The sequence below is a fragment of the Lytechinus variegatus genome, chromosome 7 (assembly GCF_018143015.1).
Source record: "Lytechinus variegatus isolate NC3 chromosome 7, Lvar_3.0, whole genome shotgun sequence".
In the NCBI taxonomy this organism is placed as follows: Eukaryota; Metazoa; Echinodermata; class Echinoidea; order Temnopleuroida; family Toxopneustidae; genus Lytechinus; species Lytechinus variegatus.
The window spans coordinates 14,651,258-14,672,862 of NC_054746.1; the positions used below are offsets into that span (position 1 = coordinate 14,651,258).

Genomic DNA, 21,605 nt, shown 5'->3' on the forward strand with positions numbered 1-21,605 from the left:
CTTCCCCAGGGGCATTTATTGAGCGTCTCATAAAAAATCGCCGGAGTGTCCGATCTTCCCCTTGTAGTAGGCCTATAGATGGTATTAATTAGAATCGGTAATGTTGATAATATCTGAATGTACGATTCATTTTGATCTATATAATCTATTCATATTGTATAAGATTATATAAAAAATGCACAGTAAATTTCCTTTGTTTTATATTTCTAGTGTAATGTTGACCATTTTGTATGATAACAGTATTTATGGGTCAAGGTGTTCAGGTACTACTCTCCCTCTTATGTACAGAAAGTGCCTCTCTATGGCTCATCACTATTGTTTACATGTAAGCCTTGGTTCAATGTAAACATTGTCTTTTTTTGTTCATATTTAAAATTTGTCCAAGGTCTCCTCCCTGTTACCCTGAAATCAGCAGCAAAAACATTATTGCTGGTTACTTGTAAAAATAGTGTTTTTTTAAAGCTGGTTATTTGTCATGAAGTAGGCTATACATGTATGCCTTGATATGGATCTTAAGAAAGAAAATTTGATTTAAGTTAGCTGAGTGAACTACTCGATCTGTTTTTACATACATATGTATTTAAATATTCTGAATCTATTGATTATAGTTGAAAGTAGTTTTGAGCAGTTGAAAGTTGAAAAATATATTTCATGTGTGTTAATTTGATACTGTCAGGGAATGGGCTAGTCAGCCTGTGGAGCTTGTCAAAAGAAAATGATGTGAATATAAATATTTGACATATTTTCTTTTGTTGATGCTCTTTAGAAAATGGACGAGGTGTCGTGTCGAAAAGTGTGAATTCACGTGAAATTTGAAAGGTGGAGCTTCATGTAGAAATGCTACATGTACATGTATGTTCATGTAGTATCTCTTCTTTGCCTTTGCAAACATGAGAGTATCCTATTAAAAGTTAACAGCCAATTTATCAATGTACTCTATGAAATTTGCAAACAATTGGTAAACCAAAATAAACATGAGCCACATTCAGTGGAAATGACTATCACCAGTATGAAGCTTCAAACATATCAATTAATGACACAATAAATGTTGTATCTAAACCAACAAATTTTTAAAACACAATAGGCCCACATGTATGCCATTCATCCGTTCTTCATACATGAAGTTCTGGCTCTAATGCTAGAACTTATGAACTGATTGGATTTAAATGTGATGGTGTTGGCATGCCGGGCACTGGCCCTGGATTTGTTGCTTAGAAATAGGATTGACAACTGACGTCATAACGGTTATTCTTGTATACATGTAAAATGGTGATAACTCATAGCTCATGTTTTTGTGTGGGACCAGTCTTGTATGACTGAGTAGGATGTTATGGAATAAACTCATCCTTACGGTCAGTTAATCACAAAAGACACTCTTTTACATAAAACGAGTGTATACATCGTTGTATCATTTGTTGTTGTTTTTTGTTGAAGGAGTAAAACTATTTTATCTTCATGTATGCATTTTATTTATTGAAGGAGTAAAACTATTATATTTAGTATGTACGCTTTCTGCTAGTTTCTATATATAGGCCTACTATCATTGTACTTCAGTATTTTTTGTGGTTTTTTTTTTAGGGAATAAGTGTACTTTGAAGGCCAATATGAAGAATAAGGCATCTGTGAACAGTTTTTGTATTGTCACTCTGATAAGAATATAAAACAGCCATAAATCTCTTACAATGTATGAAATGTGAGTGAAAATGGATTGATTTTTAGAAGTGAGATAGAAAAGTGCAGTTTTCGGATTTACCCAATATATTAATTTTGTTCTGCTATACATGCTCTTTCGATCATGTATAAAGATACTCGAGAGTCCAAAGGCAGTCATTTTGTGTATGATAACCTATTCAATAACTTGGTACTGATTGGGGAACTTGGGTCCAACAACATCAATGTTGCGTGAATGTACAATATATATAATTTTGTGTAAATTCTTTTTAAAATTAGTGAATAAATGTAACAACATAGTCTCTTTTCATCCTTCTCTTCCTTCTCTTCATCTTTGTTTCTTTTGTCGCTTTTCAAATATATTCTTCTCTATTTTCATATTTTCTCCTTTCAACGCTGCTATTCTTCACAATCTAATTCCAATGCCCCCATCCCCTCTCCTTTTCTCCCTTCTCTCTTTCCTTCTTTCTTTCTCTCTCTCTCCCTCTCTCTCTCTCTCTCTGTATCTTTCATTCTGACCTTTGACCTTTACAGGGTGTGATCCCATTGGGTGGAGCTATTATAGAGATGGTCAATGACCCCACCAAGATGTGTGCCTTCAGGATCGTCCACGATGACCTCAATGTAAGTTTATTTCCACCCGTCAAGGCTAAGTAAAAAAATCAAAATCATTAAAATTATGCACCGTTTTGTATTCGACATTCATTACAAATGATTTACATGTACCTTTAAAAATTTTTCATGGAATGAACATTTTCATTTTCAGTTCTTATCCATTGGGGTATTTCCACTTTCACATTTATGAAGTTGTTACCCAATACAGAGCTGCCAATTAAACTGTACATGTCGTACTGGTTGATTTTCAGTAATTAATACTGAAAAATGAGAAGAATACAGATGGTTTCATGCAAAATACTGATTTCTAAAGTGTCAGATTATGTGTTATGCTATGGTACATGTATTTCCTTGAAATTACCGATTTCCTCATTAAAAAGATTGATTTTCGGCTTTTAAAATACTGAAATGTTCTTGTTCAGGTTGGCTGCTCTGCCAATACAACATTGTTTCCCAATACAGATAATAAGAACTCTGTCATGAAGGCATCATTATTCAAGAGACAAGATATCTAATCAGTTCTTTGTTCCAGCTTTGCCATATTGATTTGTAAACATGATTACGTGCAAGTATGTCAGTTTGAGATTCTTGCCTTATCATGTATGTTTGGTCTTTAACATGTGTTTCTCCCTCTTGATGCTTATTTTGACAAGTAGTAAGCACCAATGACCCTGGACCCTGTAATAAGAATGTTAGTGATTAATTACTAATTTGAAAGGGCAATTCTGATTGGTTCCCAGTCAGTCTACTGAGCAAAATATGCATTGTAGGATGATCTTGTTAGGCCATTTCAGTTATCAATTAATTGCTTATCTTTGTGTAACAGGGTCCTCATCTCATTTGTTTTCAACATATTTTAAGATAAATTTGAAATTATGAATGAATGCTTAAAATGGAGGTTCACTATGAAAATAAGGTGGTTTGAATAATCTTGTCTGTTTATTTTATTTTCAATAAGGAGACTGAAGTTTACACATTTTAGATTTGAAATGTGTTGTCTATTTTTTTCTCATTCTACAATCCCTGCAAGCAGTGAAGTCATTTGTAATTTAGGGTATTTTATGCCAAAAGGGTTATTGATAGCACTATTAATTGGGGGAGGCTAATTGCTGTCATACATGTAAGCATACCCACCTTACTCAGTGCAAATATCAAGTGGTATTCATATATGCATCCCTTTGAAATAATTGGGTTAATGAACTATACATGTATAAGTACTTGTGCATGGCGGACTTGATTAGAGAAATTCATGGAATTATGAGGCAATCATCATGCAAATTTGGGAAATGTCATCGAACAGCAGATTGATCTTAAATTTGAAGAGAAGACTCTGTCCTCGTCTTGGGGCAAATTGGTACATACAGTGAGATTTGATCACTTTTCTAACAGATTTTGTTTATTAATTGTGACACATTAATGATAAATAAAAGTTACTTGCTTTCTTGTTTTTAAAAAAGAGGAAGTTCCTAATTATCACAAAAGTTAAGAAACCTATAAGGATTTCCACTGAGATGTGTCTACATGAATACTGGAAGAAACTATGCAATTGCATAGGAGAATTATTGGAATAGCCATGGTGCCCTTATCATTCCATAATATGATGTTTAAATGTGTGAAGAAAACATTCTCAAAATAAAAATCTGCATCTTCTCTAGCAATGTTTATTTTTTGATGGAAAAATACAAAGTCTGTTCTCCTTTTTTGTTATTTACGATCTATTATAAGTTGGAACAGTTAGTCTATGGGGGGTATTGACAGTTTACGTGCATTGAAAGATGATCAACCTTACTCACTGCCAACAAAGCCACCAACACTTTAATTTGGTAAAGTGCCTGCTGAATTATAAAATTTGACCAATATTGTATTCAAGCCTGATCAGATACAGTCAATAGAAACTTGATTAGAAGGAAGGATATCAACCCAAATGAGTAATATCTTATGGTGTACCTGTATAATCAACTTCACAAAAGCTTTTTTGTGATCATTTCTTTTGTTTTGTCAATGTCAATTTCTGATATTAAAGCTTGGAGGAGTTTCATGAACCTTGACATTATTGTAAAAAATGAAATAAATACACACCTGTAAATATTCTTTTATGATACATGTATTTTTTTTTACATAACATAATACAAGTCTGAAAAATCACTCTTTTTGTTTTCATAATACAGCATGTCCTCATAATTTGACGAGCTTTTCCTAATTCAATTCAATATTCTATTTATTTGCAGAGAAAGCATGCACCAGTATAAACAAATATTTTTAAAAACAGTGGGCAACCGTTTTCAGATCCTAACATCAAACAAAGCAGTAAAAGGAAGATGTCACTGTATTCTTAAAATTATTCTCCCTTTTTAACAGTTCATCAGAAATAGTCATGATAACATCGAGGGCGTTGACCAATTATTAATTGAATGTAGAGTGTATTGTATCCTACCTACATGTATTATGCAGGTGTATATTGAATATGTACATGTATTTGAAAATCAAATGTGCAGGGGCGTTGATATTGTGTGCAATGCAGATTGCAATCTTCATCTTACTGTGTAAAATATAGTATGAGAGTCAAGAGGGGGGGGGGTAAAAATTTACATACATAATAATATTTGCTTTAAACATTATCTTTATTCTGCTGAGATATTTTGTGTAATTACTGAGATGTCCTTTCTTGGTTCAGCTTTCCTGCAGGGTTTGAATTATTTTCCCTCTCTTCCTTGTTACAATGGGTCATTTAGTAATTATATTACCAGGTACGCGTCAGAATTGACGTCAGCTCACTAGATCTGAAAATTTCACAATCAAATGTGTGTGTGCACCAATTGTGCATCAAAGCTGTCATGATTGTTGTGCATATACTGTAATGTGAGCTATGATTATTTTTTCCTTTGCAACTTTGGACCCTGAATGTCTGTAACTCCAGGGTATAATTTCACTGTGATATCACATTTGATGAATTTTGGTTCATTTGGAAGTATTTTAACAAACTCCTGGAAGGCAGTACCAATGCATGCTCCGTATTCAATTTCTAAGGGGAGAAAAGGAAGAAGTAAAAATTCGGAAAAAGTGGAACTGTATTCAAATGAAAAGTAAAATCTGTACAGTACGTACATGTACAGTACCACTATCAGCAATCTGAAGGTAGGGGTGGGGGGGGGGGGGGCATGGTATCTACAGTACCATGGGCCTGTTTTATTGTTGAAAGGGGAATAGAATATGGATAGGCTTACAAATACAAGCCTTCAGGTCTATTCATTTCTTTAAATATATTGTCAAGTCTCGCCTATTGCAATCTCCCTAGCTTTCACTGAATGTGATGCAAAATGGAAAAATAATAATTTAATCTTGACTACAGTACATGAACTTCCATTCATCTACTATTGAATATTTCTTTTTGTTATGTTAACTTGCCTGTACATCTATGATTGGATATTTTTTTTGTTATCTCTCCCAAACGTCTCATTTCTTGACAGGGTTCAATATATCTCGCAACCGACACAGAGTACGACAGGGAGAAATGGGTGGATATCATGCGCAAATCAGGAAGAATGTGAGTATACGCCTCTTTTTGCATTCAGCCTTCACCCTTTGTTACACCAGAACTGGTTTTAATCTGATGCTATCTAGATTGTTTCTGCAGATGGTGCGAATGATTGAGTGATGAGATGATATTTCAAATTTGGTGGTAAAATAATTCAGTTCTGAATTTCTCAGATACATGTATGTGTGTCTCAATAGTTCATTGAAACCTGATCGAAAACTGATTTAGTTTTCAAATATTGAAATACAGTGTAAAAACTGTAGTGTTAAAACTGACACCAGTTGGTGTTAATAGAGGACCACACCTTCAGGTGTTAAAATTACCCCCTAGAGATTGAACATAACACCAGAGTATAAATGTAACAACCAAAGGTGTTTTGATAACACTTATAGGTGTTAAGTATCACTGTCAATTTAACACCACAGTTTTTGCTGTGTAGCTACATACATGTATGTAGTTGATACTTGTAAATTGGCACAGAAAAGATTAATATTGTTCTGAAAGGATAAAAATGCCAAAGATGAAAATTAGTATAACATTTCTAATACATTCTGAAAATATTATTTCATTTTATGTCATTAGAAAATTCACAAAAGAAATTGCTTTGCCATATACCCCTTTTTTTCTCTCTCCTGAATTGCATTTTGAATATTGGTATGGTATTTTCATGTCTATTTACATCCTTATCAGAAAATGTTAACTTCCTGCTGTATGTTTACATACGTTACACCTGCAATTTAAGTGTACAAAAAGAAAAAGAAAGGTGCTTTTAAGAATTAAGCAGAGTAGTGTTTTCATGTGTTTCCTTTATTTATTTTTCCCATTGAAATCCCTGTGAAATCTATTTCCTTGATAAACACAAATTTATATAGATATGAAGGGATTGTTTCATAAACACCTGCATGTACAGTATTGTTTAATCAAGATTGCAAACATGATACATGATAGCGCCTCATAACTTGGTTTCTATGCACTTTACATTTTAGTTATTATTACCCTGGTCATAGGAATAGGATCCATCACACATAAAATGCACCATCTCCACTCCCTGGGGAGTATCCTGGCCAGGCAACCGTTTATTGGTGCACACGTGCCAATCTTATCAAATAAATTTTCACATTACACCAGGTACCCATTTAAAAACTTGGGTAGAGAGTGCCTTGCCAAAGGACATTAGCACTGGGTAGGATTGGAACCCTCGGCTCTTGGTTTAAGAGTCAAGTGACTGAACCACTACATCACAACACCTCCACGACACTTTCCAACTTCATGATTTTCCATTACTTTTCTCATTCAATTCATGGAGATATCTATAGTTGATGCAACATTACACTATACCCAGAAGCATTTTCAGTAGACCTATTGAAACTTTCAAGGTCTAATTTTGACACTTTGGGATGTTTTGCTTGGTGCCAGATTTTATTTTGATCAAATCCTTTCCACAACCTTTCTTACATGTAGGTCAGACCGATACTCTGAGGGTTACGTGTTAGGAAATGATCTTTTCCGAGACTCATTTCACCTTGTTGTATTGGTCATAGTCAGGGAAAGAAATAAAATGGCTTCTCGTATCAATAGGACTTTTGAAATAAGATGTAGATCTAACTAGAGTGTTTGATATTGATGTATATGAACAATTGACTGTTTACTTTGGAAAATATCTAGAGTCATGTAAGGTCAATAGGATGACCACAAACTTTTTAAACTTTTGTTAAAGCACATTTGGTCATTTTCAAACGTGAGTGACACGACAATCGGAGAGGTTTAAGGGCTCATATCTTCAAACTTAAAGGTTATGAATCAATCATGACTACTATATTATATACAATGTAGGACTGGCATGGGCCACTACGAGTTTGATTTGAATTCAACAATTCGTTTAGTAGATATGATTAAAAAACGGTGCGTGAGTGACACGACAAATTTTGGACATGGGTTTCTGACCACTAACACATATGGTTGGATTCATGCCCAAGTAGTTGTCATGGAGTACTGTGAGTACCAGTAAATGGACATAAATAGTGTACCTATCTAACACATATAGTCAAAATCAATCAAACCTTCTCTATGGAAAATGGCACCCTCCTATATACCGTGAGTGACACGACATCCAAAACGTGAGTGACACGACAAGTGCAAAAATACAACATTTATCTCAACATTGAAAGTATTTTTTGCATGATGTAGAAGAGTAAAATACCATTAACCAAAAAACAAGCTTAATTACATAATAACTGCTTTCTTTTAAGTTCATGATATGTCATCCTGATGTTTTATTCTTGGTTTATGGTCATATTTGCCCATCAACTCACATTCCCTATACCATACCACATTGTCACACTAGGGCTTCTACCACTCTCCTCTTTAGAGGAGGAGGGGGCACTTGGAAGGAGGTGTTATGAGGTCTTCGCATTGACATCAACTAAAACATTCTTTTTGTGGCCTGATATCATTCAAAACTTTAACTCTTTCTCCCTATCTGTATATGAAAGTTTACAGGTTTATACAATTCAGCATCCACAACGGATGGAATAATTTTTCCTTGTAAGAAATGTATTCTCAATAGTCACATCATCTGGCATGGTCTGGTAGCCAATGATGTCATGTATGACTCCCTTTTCTTGAAATATTGGATTACAATATCATCCTCCTTTAATATTTTTATAGGCATTGTCCAAATAGGACATGGCAGTTTAAATGTCTTTTTTGGTACCAAACCACAATCACGTTGCTGCACACTTCAGATGGACTATCAGCAAATCGCCTTGAGAAAATTGGAAATTCAACTCAACAAGCATCTAGTTTTCTCCTGAACACTGCTTGTATGTGGACCCTCTCAAGGCAGTACATGTAGGCACTGTACCAAAATTCAGAGCTATGCTTTTTGCTGGAATTTGTAAGCGCCTTTTCATTGCTAATTATTTGATCATATACCATACCACGGGAATCCAGGGAAAGCCACAAGGTGAAAGACGCAGTCAGTACCTGATTCTTGCAGTCTGCTACTATAACATAACAACTACAAGTCATTAGCCTTTCCTTTTCTAAGCCCTTGGATGTTACACTAAAATCCAATTCAACATCCCAACCAGGCTCCCTTTACACCTCAATAGCTTTTTCCCCTCGAGGTCCAGCTCTGTTCTTATCAGGGTACCCCCCCAAAAAAAAAAAAATTGATCTACTGGTACATGGCAACCCATCCAAAGTTGCTCAAATCAAAATGCGGTCTCGGTTGGGACTTGTTGGGACCTACATGAACATGCATCATTTTGTTGTAATGAATATGTGTAAATGCAAATCTGCTCTGAACACACATCGGCCCACTTACAGTAGTTTGCTGTTCACAGACCCTACATGTAGTTAATCACTAGCGGTATGAATGGCGGCCGAACAAATAATGATTTTGAACTTGGCATGTAGCTGCTTCAAGCAATATCCAAAATGTTCTATCAAATCTCAGTACATTCTCACCTGAAATGTTTGTTTTCTTGCAAATTTGTTTATTTCATGTCCTGGAATACAAGCTTTATGGCAAATGAAAAGGTTGATTTAATCAATCAGAAGGAAAAGAAAAATATTTTCTTTTCCGAATTTGAACAAATGTTTGGTGTTCATGGTGATCTCTTATATCTCATGTACACTACTTTACCACTAAAATTTCTGCAAATTTCAAAAAAGGATCCGTGACTTTTCTAGCTGAGTATAACAAAGAAATAACATTACTCAAAAGAAAGGTGAACTTTCTGCTTATTTCTGTAAATGGAGACAGAGAATGTTCGAGTAATACCTAGGTATGACTTGAACCATCACCATCACCAACCCTTTATGCATTGTAAATATGTCCATTGCTTAAGTATAGTGGTTTTCTCTTGATACATTCATAATTTTGTGTTGATTGATTATGTTGTTATATTCTTAATCACAGTACATTCACCAAAATATGAATTAGGATCCGAGTCTTCACACCAATGGAAAATTGTCAGGATTTTTTAAACCAAGGCAACCACGGAGAGAGGAGAGAAAATAGATGAACTCAATGTCAAATTCAATATTTCCATAAAAAGGAGTAAAATTAGGAAGATGGAGGAAATTATTAGCCTAAAACAGGCCTACATGTAAATGATGTCAGGAACAACATTTTGACTGTATCCCTGGTAAAACGCTTAAAAAATTACTGGATGTCCTTTTTTATACACAATATAATACCGTGAGTGACACAACATTTCGTGAGTGACACGACATTGTGAGTGACACGACACAACTTTGACAGTTAATTTTAGCTTTACCTTAACACATTGGACCAAGTTACTTTATATACAATAAGGTACAGATAAACTGTATTTGCTCCAGTACTGGGACAAATTAATTTTCAGAATACACAGCTCTAGAAAACTTTTTGCATTTAAAACGTGAGTGACACGACAACCAGTTTTGAAAACTTCGAAACCCATTTTTTTCAGAAAAACACTTCACAGAATTTTTTTTTTGCTTTTTAGGAGTTAGATACAATACACAGCTTGTATCTTGCCAACAAATGTGCTTCTAATACAAATTTTATATTGTGATAGGCAATATGTGAATTTTAATGCAAAAATCAACATTTTGTAACATTTAATTTCCCTTGCATAAAATTCACTGTATCTCAAAGACATAATTAATAATTTTATGTAAATGAAATGGAAAAATATACTTAAAGATGTCTAGTTTCAAAAAACATTGAAGCCTAATGATTTCTAGCAAGTTTTAATTTTCACCCCCATGTCCACTTTTGTTTGAAAATGAGCATTTATGTTTAACCTACTTGTTTTGATATTGTGTGTCTACTGAGCAAAATGTGCACGCAACAATTATCTTGATTGGCCATTTAATTGAATAGCGAATGATCGCTATTAAACCTCTGTGTTTATGGTACCCAGATCAAAACACTCGGCCTGTTTTATTTATTTTGTTTATAATACAATAAATAAAACACTAGGCATGCATTATTTATTGTATTATTCATATACACATCATTTAATAATAAGTAATAAATAAACAAATAAACCAATTTTGACCCACTTGTTACCCATTTCATCCCAAGTGCCAACTTGCCCCTGCTTCAGATGCAGTAATTTTCCAATAGAAAAAAATTATTTTTTTCCTAATCTTACATCGTACAGTAGGTCGATAGCAAATGTATAATAGGCCAATAGCCAATTATTTGCTTTTCAACAAGTATGTTTTTACATTTAACACAAAAATTAGTCTAAGAATAATAAAGAGGGGTAAAATCTTGACTGGGCATTGCAGTCCACCATAAATTTCAAATGAATTGCTAATAAATCATAACAATTTCTAATGTTTGGAAACAATTTTTTTCTTATAAACAATTAATTTTCCCTGAACCCGTCAACAGGACACATGATTATGATAAATTTGCCAACTCTAGTCTCTATCTCTGGACAAAATTTTTCAGAGGAAATGACATTTGTGCTTTAAAATGAATTAGTTTAGGGACCCTAATGATCATGTGATGAGTTAGATGGCCTATTAGCTGTAATGGAGTCCATTTATTTTTGTCTGGGTAAGATCATTGTGGAATGCGGGAGTAAAGTTATCTGATTACTTTGGCCTGTGACCAAGGTACCCACCCAGAGTCGTCATCAACGCCACTGGATGACTGGCAGTTGACGTCTTCTGGTGAAGATGTACAGGTTTTAAAGGGGAAGTTCTACCTGAAGAAAAGTTTGTTGTAATATTAGCAGAAAAGGTAATTAAAAATATTGGTGAAGATTTGAGGAAAGTCTGTTTAAGATTAAGAAGGTTATTAGAATCTTTGGATTTGTGACTCATAAACGAGCAGGTGTCCCATGTGTTATGTAATATAAAATGCATGAATTTCATTTTTTTAATGGTTCCCGATGACTTATTTTTGTTTTCATGATTGGATGTGGAATCATCTGTCTATTGATATACAAGTGGTGCAGTAAAAACCATTATCAACTTTCTGAGAAAGTGACATTTCATCGATGTCTTACCATTCGCTGTGTAGGAATGCTGCTCGCATATGATGTCACCTATCACAACATTAAAATTCTAATAGCTTTTGAATTCTTTAATGGATTTATCTCAAACCTTCAGGAATATACTTTATTATTTTTGCTGCTATTTTTACAATAAACTTTTTGTCAGGGTGATCTCCCCCTTTAAAGGCACTTCTCAGACATTTCAAGATGAAGAGCCTGTTTCACAAAGAACTACAAATTTGGTTCAATTTGGAAATATGGTTTTTATTGGCTACTGAGCTCAGTAGTTGGTTGCCATGACAGCAAAGCTACCATAATTGTTATCATTTATGAAATTAGTCTTTAGATATGAATTTGAGTTTAACCCTAACATCTTTCTACCACGTAGACCCATATAATCTATTTTTAAACCTTAAAAAAAATAGTCATTAGTTTGACCTGTGTCGTAAAATCAGATAGAAAAAAATTAGAATAACAAAATTTGAGTATGACTTGATTGAGGTCTACCATTTATTTCCAGAGAATGACAGTTTTGTAGATTATTGAATTGAAACTTTGAAAGTAGTCTAAAGATCGAAAAGTGTATCAAATTATTGAATGATTCTATTCCCCTTGTTTTTAAGTTTTTGTCTCCCAGTTGTCGTTTATGTTATTATTTAGCAACAATAACTGTTTCATGAATAAAGAAAAAAAAACAGTAAAAAGTTTGTCGAGCCACTTATGTACAGCATTGATCCAATTCAGTATATTAAGATAAAGGCTCATCCACTGCATTCGCAGTGACTACAATCAAGTGCTTTAAATTAAAACTGTACCATTGGAAATTTCATTTTATGTTCTTGGACTGAGCCTACATATCCTTCCTCCATGGTATTACATAGATGCACATGTATGTATGTTTGTGTACAGTGGAGTGGAATGTGATGTCAAGTTGGCGATGGCAGAAGTCAAGCTTGTTTGTGGGATACATGGTCCCTACCATTCCAAACAGTGATGCAGTGCAGCACCCACACCGCAAACACCCACACCGCAAAGAAATTTGAGCTTCTGTATATAGCAACCACCTTCACATTTTTTCGGTTTAGAATTTCATCGTCCCTGCTTCAGTGCCATGTCCTGGAGCTAAACCTGAACCTGTTCAAAAGTACAAAGTGCTGCATCACTTTTCCTCTGATATAATGAGTGGACATTTTGTGGTGGTTTCTCTTTCTGTTCATATCCGTAAATTGTTATGGAATTAAATGATGATTTGAATGAAAGTGCAAGTATACTGTACAATACATATGAGAATGATAAATTTTTAGAACCTTTCGCCGATTATATTTACTTTTCATTACATTGGTCTTACTGTTTGTAGTTGTGAGGCTCGATCAATAATTTCCTAGCCCCCAAATTATTTTCTAATTGATTTTTAATGGCAGTCTTATAGAAATATTTTGATGAGCCTCAGTGAACTTTACGATAACACAACCACTACATGTACACACTGTTTATTTCATTTCTTTCTTTTTAACTTAATCAGGGGGGTGTTTCACAAAGAGTTAAGCATAACTTAAAGCCATACTTAAGTACCAATTTAGGCTGTGTTATATGCACAATTGTTATCTAGAAAAAAAATCCCGGTCCGAAACTGTCCCGGCAACTTCAAAATTTCCTTATCGGGATCCCGGCTCGTACCGAATCCCGAAACGTATCTCCACGCACAAATGCAATCCAAAACTGTGTACCTACATTTCCAGCCTTAAAAACCACACTGCGTACTGGCGGTGCACCAGACAGTCAAAGTGTGCATGCCACCACCTTAAATTGTAAACATTCACTCAAAACGTGGGAAAAATAATGATGAGACAGTCAAAGCGTGCCACCACTGCAAACTGTAAACATTGATGACCACTGACATGACCTGAATTATGTTTGAGTCGATCCAGCTGCTGATCTGACAGTCCAATAACACACGTGTCGGTGCCACTGATCTGTGGTCGGTGCGCACGTGGTTGACAGTTATATAAGCAAATTGCGTAATGTCTTGTCAGTGCGCCTGTGGCCCTAGCTAGCCCGGAATATGGATTAACTTTCAGTTTCACTCTCTCTCTCCCTCTCTCATAACTCTGCCCTGTTATGTCATCTCCTTGATGTTAATATCCTCTCTCTTGATTGATATGTTCTTATCTCACTTACTTTCGATCAAGAAAACATTATTTGAATAGATACTCAGACTATTCACAGTAAAAAAATATTTTGAACAACTATTTAAATATTAAGAAACAGTGTTTAAGCCAGTCAATATACAACTATTTTTTAAACTATTAAACCAATAGAAATTTTTTAAAACTTTAAACAGTTTGTTTTTAAATATTTTTTGCAATTTCCAACGATATCATTTAAAACTGTTAATATCATTGGAAATTTGTTCGATGCATTTAACAACATATTTTTACAACATATAGGGTATGTGACTTTCAAAACAATGTTGTTTCAAAGTTTAAACCACGCCACTTTAAACATCGCCAATTCTAACAGCGTTTTGGTACAATTCTATAATTTAAGTCAAAATATATCTAGGAGAAATGATTTGACCGACTGGTTTGCAATTGTAAACATCAAGTCAACACTATTAACCATTGACGGCTGTCGATGACAGATGGTCCCCTGCCAGTCGTGAACGACCAAGCACTTCCCGTAATCCCCCCCCTTCTCTCTCTATCTCTATCTCCCGGCTCTAACCAGCTGAAACATGGCGGCATTCGTCTAGTTGTTATTTGCAAACCTCTTTGCAAAAAATACCCCAACTATACAAATACAATCATCACAAAATTAATGTCGACTTTTTTTAAATGACTAAATTTGCAAATACTCATAGATCATCATCGTTAATTGTTAGTAAATTATTTCATGATAAATTCACTAGTCCATACATATCGTAGCAGATTCAACTCGAAAGTATGGGGTAAATGAATGACTCGGTAAAACGAACTGAGGCGAAAGAGGTCTGCACATGAGACTATACAGTAGACGATTGTTGTCTGCGTAGATTTCTCGGAGCCGTGTGCAAAGCTAGATTGCGTGCATGCTCATGCGATCGACGAGTACTATGTAATTGCGAAATATTTCGAGGTGCATGTGCACACAGCCAGTTAAAACTAAATTGTTCTCTCGTATTTTGTAAGTACAATTACTAATTAGGGAAATATTACAACATGAATTTGGCCATTATTGATTTTATTTTCCTGCCGGGATACGGTCTAAGTTGATTGATCCCGGAACCGTCTCGGAGCCTCAGACGTCCGGGAATTCATCCCGATCCCGGACGACTGACAACACTATATGATGCTTTTATTTATTTATAGGCCTATATTTTTATTCATTAGTATAGTAGGGTGGCTCCATCCATGGACCTATGTTCTGTTTGTAAAAGGATTAGCGGTGACGGTCTTTGGCCCAAAGGAGGGGATTCGTTGAATGTCCATCCGTAATAGGTCCATGCTCCATCAGAGCCCTTAAATGCTCTACAACCATGAATGCAATGAAAAATAAACAGTGACATTTCAAAACAGTTATACACAAATCATTGATGAATAGGGTCTACATGTATGGGGTAGTGTGTGTTCCCTGAGCTTGATCTCACCAATCTGATTTTTTTGTATACCTTGCGGGGACGTCGTGGTCTAGTGGTTAAGACTTATGCATTTCAATCTGAAGGACGTGGGTTCGATCCCAAGCCATGGCATATGTTTTCCTTCAGCAAGAAATTTGCCCACATAGTGCTGCACTCAACCCAGGTGAGGTAAATGGGTACCGGCAGGAAGTAGTTCCTCAAAAAGCTGTGCACACCACAATTGGTAGACTACATGTAGCTAAGCCAGGGTAATATAGGAATGCCTAGCACAGGTCTACAGGTAGCAAGGTGGACACATGCATTGTACAAATTCTGTATTATTATTATTATGCAGTAGAAAGTTACATGTATGTGTTTATATAGTGGGACATCAATCTTTATAAACACTCAGATAATTCATTATACGTGTACATGAAAGCCCATTAAACAGCAAAACTCCTGTTTTTCTGAACCTTGAAATATTGGTTGCACATCCTGAAATTTGTAAGTCATTAGTATGTCGCCAATTGTGCCGGCTAAAGATGATCCAGGATTTTAGTTGTGAATAATTACCAGCATATTTATTTTACGCACATGTTAAAGGGGCAAGTTGTATTTTGTGTAATTTATGCATTCAGATTGTAATACAGGCCTACATGTACAAAATTGTTTTCACACTATCTTTATTGTGTTTTTTATATTTATTTTGTCACATCATGTATTAAAGCTGACTGTTGTAGCAAGCTTTGAGGATTTATTGAAAATGCTTACATATTTGGAATCTCCTTAAGTTCTACTTTTCCAAAACAAATGAGATAATTGAGGAAGATCCTCAGTTCTAACAGATTACAGATAACAGTTTTGAAATTGCATAATGAAATCAGTGATGTTGGCAAGTAATACTTCTTTATCATTTTAAGTTTGTCATTACTTGGACAACTGTTTTCAAAGTAAATCTAAATCGTTTCTCTCTCTATTTGGTTTGTCCACGAAGTTCTTCTATAGTGGCTCTCCTTGTGTGTCATTTCAAAGTTGAAATTTTCTTTTTATAACTTGTTCACCTGTGCTTTTCCTCACAATAGATAGGATTGTCATTGATTTTATCCATGATGCCTAAAATGTGACCACTTTTCACCTTGTCAGTTTACAAGAAGGCTGTATCTATGTTGTTTGACTTTACCCTTAGCCTTGATGTATGCTAGAGTGATTGATGTTTCCTTGTTTAATTCTTTATCAAAGGGTGAGAATTGAAAATAAAATTCCTTCTAAATGCATGTAAATGTGTCATTATCATATAATAATATAATAATATATTGTGCTGTTCATGTGTGCTTTGTCATGATTCCATTTGGATTTACATGTAGTGTAACATGTGCAATTGAAGTTTGCTTAGTACGAAAATTATCCTTTTTTTTTACATTAATTTAAAATCAAATCAGAGGAAAAAGAAGCCTGAATTATATACAGACTTGGGTCAAAGTCTTGAATCTAAACTCAAGAAAGTCAAGCTATAAAGCTATTTTGAAAATCCATCCTAAACTTTTATATCTTTGAGACTGAATTAGAGCAAAATAGAGCTCTCGTTAGAACCCTTGTTGATTTTACCCCTCTCTTTCTTTGAACCTTGCAGAACATGGAAGAATGCGGAACTGGGTGAGTCCATGATCCAGACGTTGGAAAAACAGAGTCTTGAGCTGGCGAGGGACAGCCAGAGGTATAGAGAACAGCTTCACTTAGAGGCACTGGCACTCAGAGACGAGATGGACAAAAATGAGGTATAGAAAATGCACCCCTTGACATTCAATGGACTCTGCAAGAGCCCCCCCCCTCCGTTTCATAAGGAGTTACAACTATGGTAACTTTGCCAAAGATACCTTGATTATGATTGGTGCCAACTGCTAAGTGCTAAGTTACCATGGTAGTTGCTATGGTTACCATATTTGGAACTCTTTGTGAAATGGGCACCAGAAAGGAGAATCCAACCCTAAACTCATTACTCTGTCAAAAGAAACAAAAAAACACAATAGAGAGATTGATGAAAAACATACAGTACATGGAATTTTTCAAAGGTTGTGTGGAACAAACAAGGAATAAGCAAAATTATTCTGACTGTCAGATCTGACAACTTGTCAGACAACAAAACAATGTTGATGAATGTTGGGTGATGTTACGAGTTTATTTATCCGAAGGACAAAATGTTTTGTACTAATTCTTTTATTTTGATATTTGCTAAATATTCTTAAAACAGTTTGATTGTTATTCTGTTTATCTGTTTTTTTTTGGGGGGACACTTTATTTCTTTTTGACCCGACACAAAGATTTTGCAGTGCTTTGTGTGTATATGCCAATCCATTTTGGTTCATTGTAGATACTTGTACACTTGTACATATCACTTTCAATTATTTTTTTTCCGTTTTGAAATTAGATCATCAATTGTGATACTCATTTGCATCCAGAAAATCTAGAGTGTGTGAAAGTGAGAGTTTTGTTCTTTGTCAGATATTGATACAGATGAGGGGAAGTTGGTTATAGGCCTACTTGTATGAGCTGTTTAATCACAGATTCAATATTCCTTACATGTTGTTATGTAGAGGCAATAATGTGTCCAGATTCAACTCCACTTTCGATTCTTTTTAATATGATCTTCCTCTGTGTAGTTACACCTACTATAATTTTCAAGTGCATATGCCTTATATATCCAACTTTATTGCAAGAAAGAACAAAAAGATTACTGGATTTCTTGAGTGGGCAGTGTCATCGTCATCAGGTTTCGTTTCTTTTCTTGTCATGTCATGAATTTCCTTTCAAATGTTACGAAAAAAATACAAATGATGAACTGAACAAGTACATTCACAGGAAAACATGAAAGGTGAAAGATGCAGTCACACTGCAATAAAGCATTACAAGAGCCTGTGTATAATATTTGGATAAGACAAACTGCTCCTCATTGTTTCTTCTTTTGTAAGATATGCCACTTCAAATAAAACGTGATTTAAAATCAGAAATAAAAATGAAAAAGTGGAGAGAATTCATGATTATTGGGGTGCCTTATTATACAATTCAAATAATCGCTTTTATATAGCGCTTAATCCATCGGAATGACGTGTCTAAGCGCTTTACAGATATATTATTATCCCGGTCATCGGATTCAATCAGTCATTCCCACACACAATGTGTGCACATCCTCCACTCCCTGGGGAGGCGCACACAGTACTGGACAAGCTACACTGACTTTCACATCCTACCAATAGAAAAATGCTCAAAGTGCCTTACAATATAATGTGTGATGACAAAGACAAAGTTTGCTCATCAAAACGCATGCACTTACAATATTCTAAGAGGGTAATTATTAGAGAGAAAATGGGTTTTAAGTTTATCTTCTGCCAACTCCAACTATTAAAAAAAAATTTTTTTGCAAAAGTTTGCATATCTTCTCCACCTATACTACTTCTAAAATAAGAAAAAAGACAAATCACTTTAACCCCATTGTAGGGAAATTTCTAATTTGCAATCTACAGCTGATATCCTGGCAATAAAATAAGGTCGGGTCTTATTTTTATTTATCTATTTATTTTTTTAGTAACGGTGACCTTTAAAATAAAACTACCAAGGGGACAATTGCATCCCCTTCTTCTCCTTCCCTATCCCCTTTCATCAAAGTTCAGAGTTGTTTTGCTATTTTATAATTTGAAGGAAATAACAAGGATAAGATCTTTTTATTAGTCCAAGAGCAAAGAGTACATATACTCGGTTGTCTGGGAGAGGGCAAGGCAAGACTTCCAGTTTACACTGGGAAGTGGTTTTCCTGTCTTGATGTTTACAGTCTTCTAATTTGTTTGTTTAGGATGTAGGAATTAGCGATGTGAGGAATTGTTTATAGGGAAGGTGGCATGCATTCCAAGAGATGTAGGTAATAATGCGTTACCATATTTTCATCTCATTGTATTATAATTTTGTGAATAGCTTGAAATCTAGACAAATTTGAAGGTATTCATCTCAAAGGGGCCGGCAATTGGCAAATCCTGGGGAAATGGAATCACACAGATTTTATAAAATGCTTATTTACTTGCACAATATACTACTGAATTTCTTCTCTCTGTCCCGATTTTTTTGTCAACATTTCCTGATGACTTCCAGTTAGGCTTAGGATAAAATTGATTTGAATTTTAGAAAATCTGAGCTACAAGTACTTGTCACGTATGTCTTTGATATAAATGATAATAAAGCTGAGAAAAACAATGATGGGGGCAGCAATTGACTCCCAAGAAAAAAGTTTACAATCAAGAAAAACAAAGGATAAAAAAATAATAATAGTGATGTTAGATTTATTAAGTGCATAATAATTAATTCTCCAGGCATACTAAAGGAGCACAGTATTACCTAACAAGTTCACAGCATTGATAAATCTAGATAACAAAATTGTGTGTACATATGATATTAGGAATAAAAAGTTGGGTCCTTAGAGTGCTCTTGAACTAATACCCTTTTCATAAACCTATCCTCCAATTAGCCGCCTAAGAGTAATGCGGATAATTCAATAAAAATTGCGTTCATAAACTCCGAAAATAAGCCGCATTACTTTTACGAGCGCCCGTCCTGAAAAAGGCGGATAATCGCCATGACAACTGGACACGCCCCCTCCGATGCGGTTGTGTTGGAAAAGGGTGACCTTGTGACCGCACCATGGCAATTATCCGCATTATTTGGAAATGCGTTCATAAACTCAAAATCTTATCCCGATGCCGCTATTATGCGGATAATAGCAGCATCAGAGTAATGCGGATAACTCTTGTCCTCCTCCAATTTTACGACCAAATTATGCTGCTATTAGCCGCCTAATTCGTAGTAATTGAGTTTATGAAAGGGGTATAAGAAAAGGAAGATACATGTATATAGGGCTACTTCTTATTGGTAAGGGCTGAGAATTCCACAGTGCTGGTGCTGAAGATGTAAATGCTCAGTTATCATGACTGTAAATTAACTGGATGTGAAGAAAAGGAAAGGGATTGTGTGAAATATAATACTATTTTCTGAATATTCAGTCAAAAATCTATCACAATATCAGATCTTTGTAATAAAAATGACAACATTTCTACTCACTCATTTCGATAGCTCGCAGCTTTTTAAAAATTCTGCTCCATACAGCATCACTATCAGAATTTTTGTCTTATCATGTCACAGCTCTACATGTATTTATTCAAGTGCTGAGTTTTAAGTTTTTGTTCAAAAATTACATTCAGACATGCCAAAACCTCTTAAAACTGACATTTGTTAGCAGCTCTGTCAAAGATTGTCTGTTCTAAACAGATGGCTAATGTAAAAGTTGACACAGCCATGGCCTCATTTGACATCCGTTATTCAACCGGAAGCACATTCATGTGGGAAGTCTATTTCAGGACTGATTGTGCACATGTATGATTATACAACTGCCGACCGAAACCCACTCCCCCCTCTAGACCTGTGCTTTCAGATGGACTTAAAGTTAGAAAATACCAGGTATTCTCTGATCAGGGGATTTTTCCATGATCTTCCCCGATCAGAAAATATCAACCCCCCCTCCAATGTTATATTCCTAAAAGAAAATAAATACATTTTCACAGGGATTTTTCCATGGTCATGGTTATTCTTGCAGTGTGAAAGCAAATTACAAGAACTTTCCTAACATGGGCAGCAAGTACATGTACACTGTACAATGGGCTCAGGCACCATGGGGCTGCTAGCGATTTTGAATTCTGTGCTACTTATACCCTTTCATAAACCCAATTATGTGGCTAATAGCAGCATAATTTGGTCGTAAAATTGGAGGAGGACCAGAGTTATCCGCTTTATTTTGATGCTGCTATTATCCGCATAATAGCAGCATCGGGACAAGATTTTGAGTTTATGAACGCATTTCCAAATAATGCAGATAATTGCCATGGTGCGGTCACAAGGTCACCCTTTTCCAACACAACCGCATCGGAGGGGGCGTGTCCAGTTGTCTTGACGATTATCCGCCTTTTTCAGGACGGGCGCTCGTAAAAATAATGCGGCTTATTTTCGGAGTTTGTGAACGCAATTTTTATTGAATTATCTGCATTACTCTTAGGCGGCTAATTGGAGGGTGGGTTTATGAAAAGGGTATTAGACCATATTTTGCATGATCTAAAATTTGAGAACTTAACTGAAAGCCTCTGGTTCAGGT

General features: G+C 35.2%; 1 protein-coding gene across 3 annotated transcripts in view; it reads left to right on the top strand.

Annotated features, from left to right (window-relative positions):
- Nucleotides 1-21,605, top strand: part of LOC121418524 (pleckstrin homology domain-containing family D member 1-like) — a 67,243-nt gene that overhangs the window by 9,110 nt on the left and 36,528 nt on the right. For all 3 annotated transcript variants that reach the window (XM_041612438.1, XM_041612436.1, XM_041612437.1), the window contains exons 3-5: nt 2,206-2,295; nt 5,754-5,830; nt 17,052-17,196. In XM_041612438.1, the coding sequence (XP_041468372.1) occupies nt 2,206-2,295; nt 5,754-5,830; nt 17,052-17,196 (312 nt within the window). The remainder of the gene's footprint in view (nt 1-2,205; nt 2,296-5,753; nt 5,831-17,051; nt 17,197-21,605) is intronic.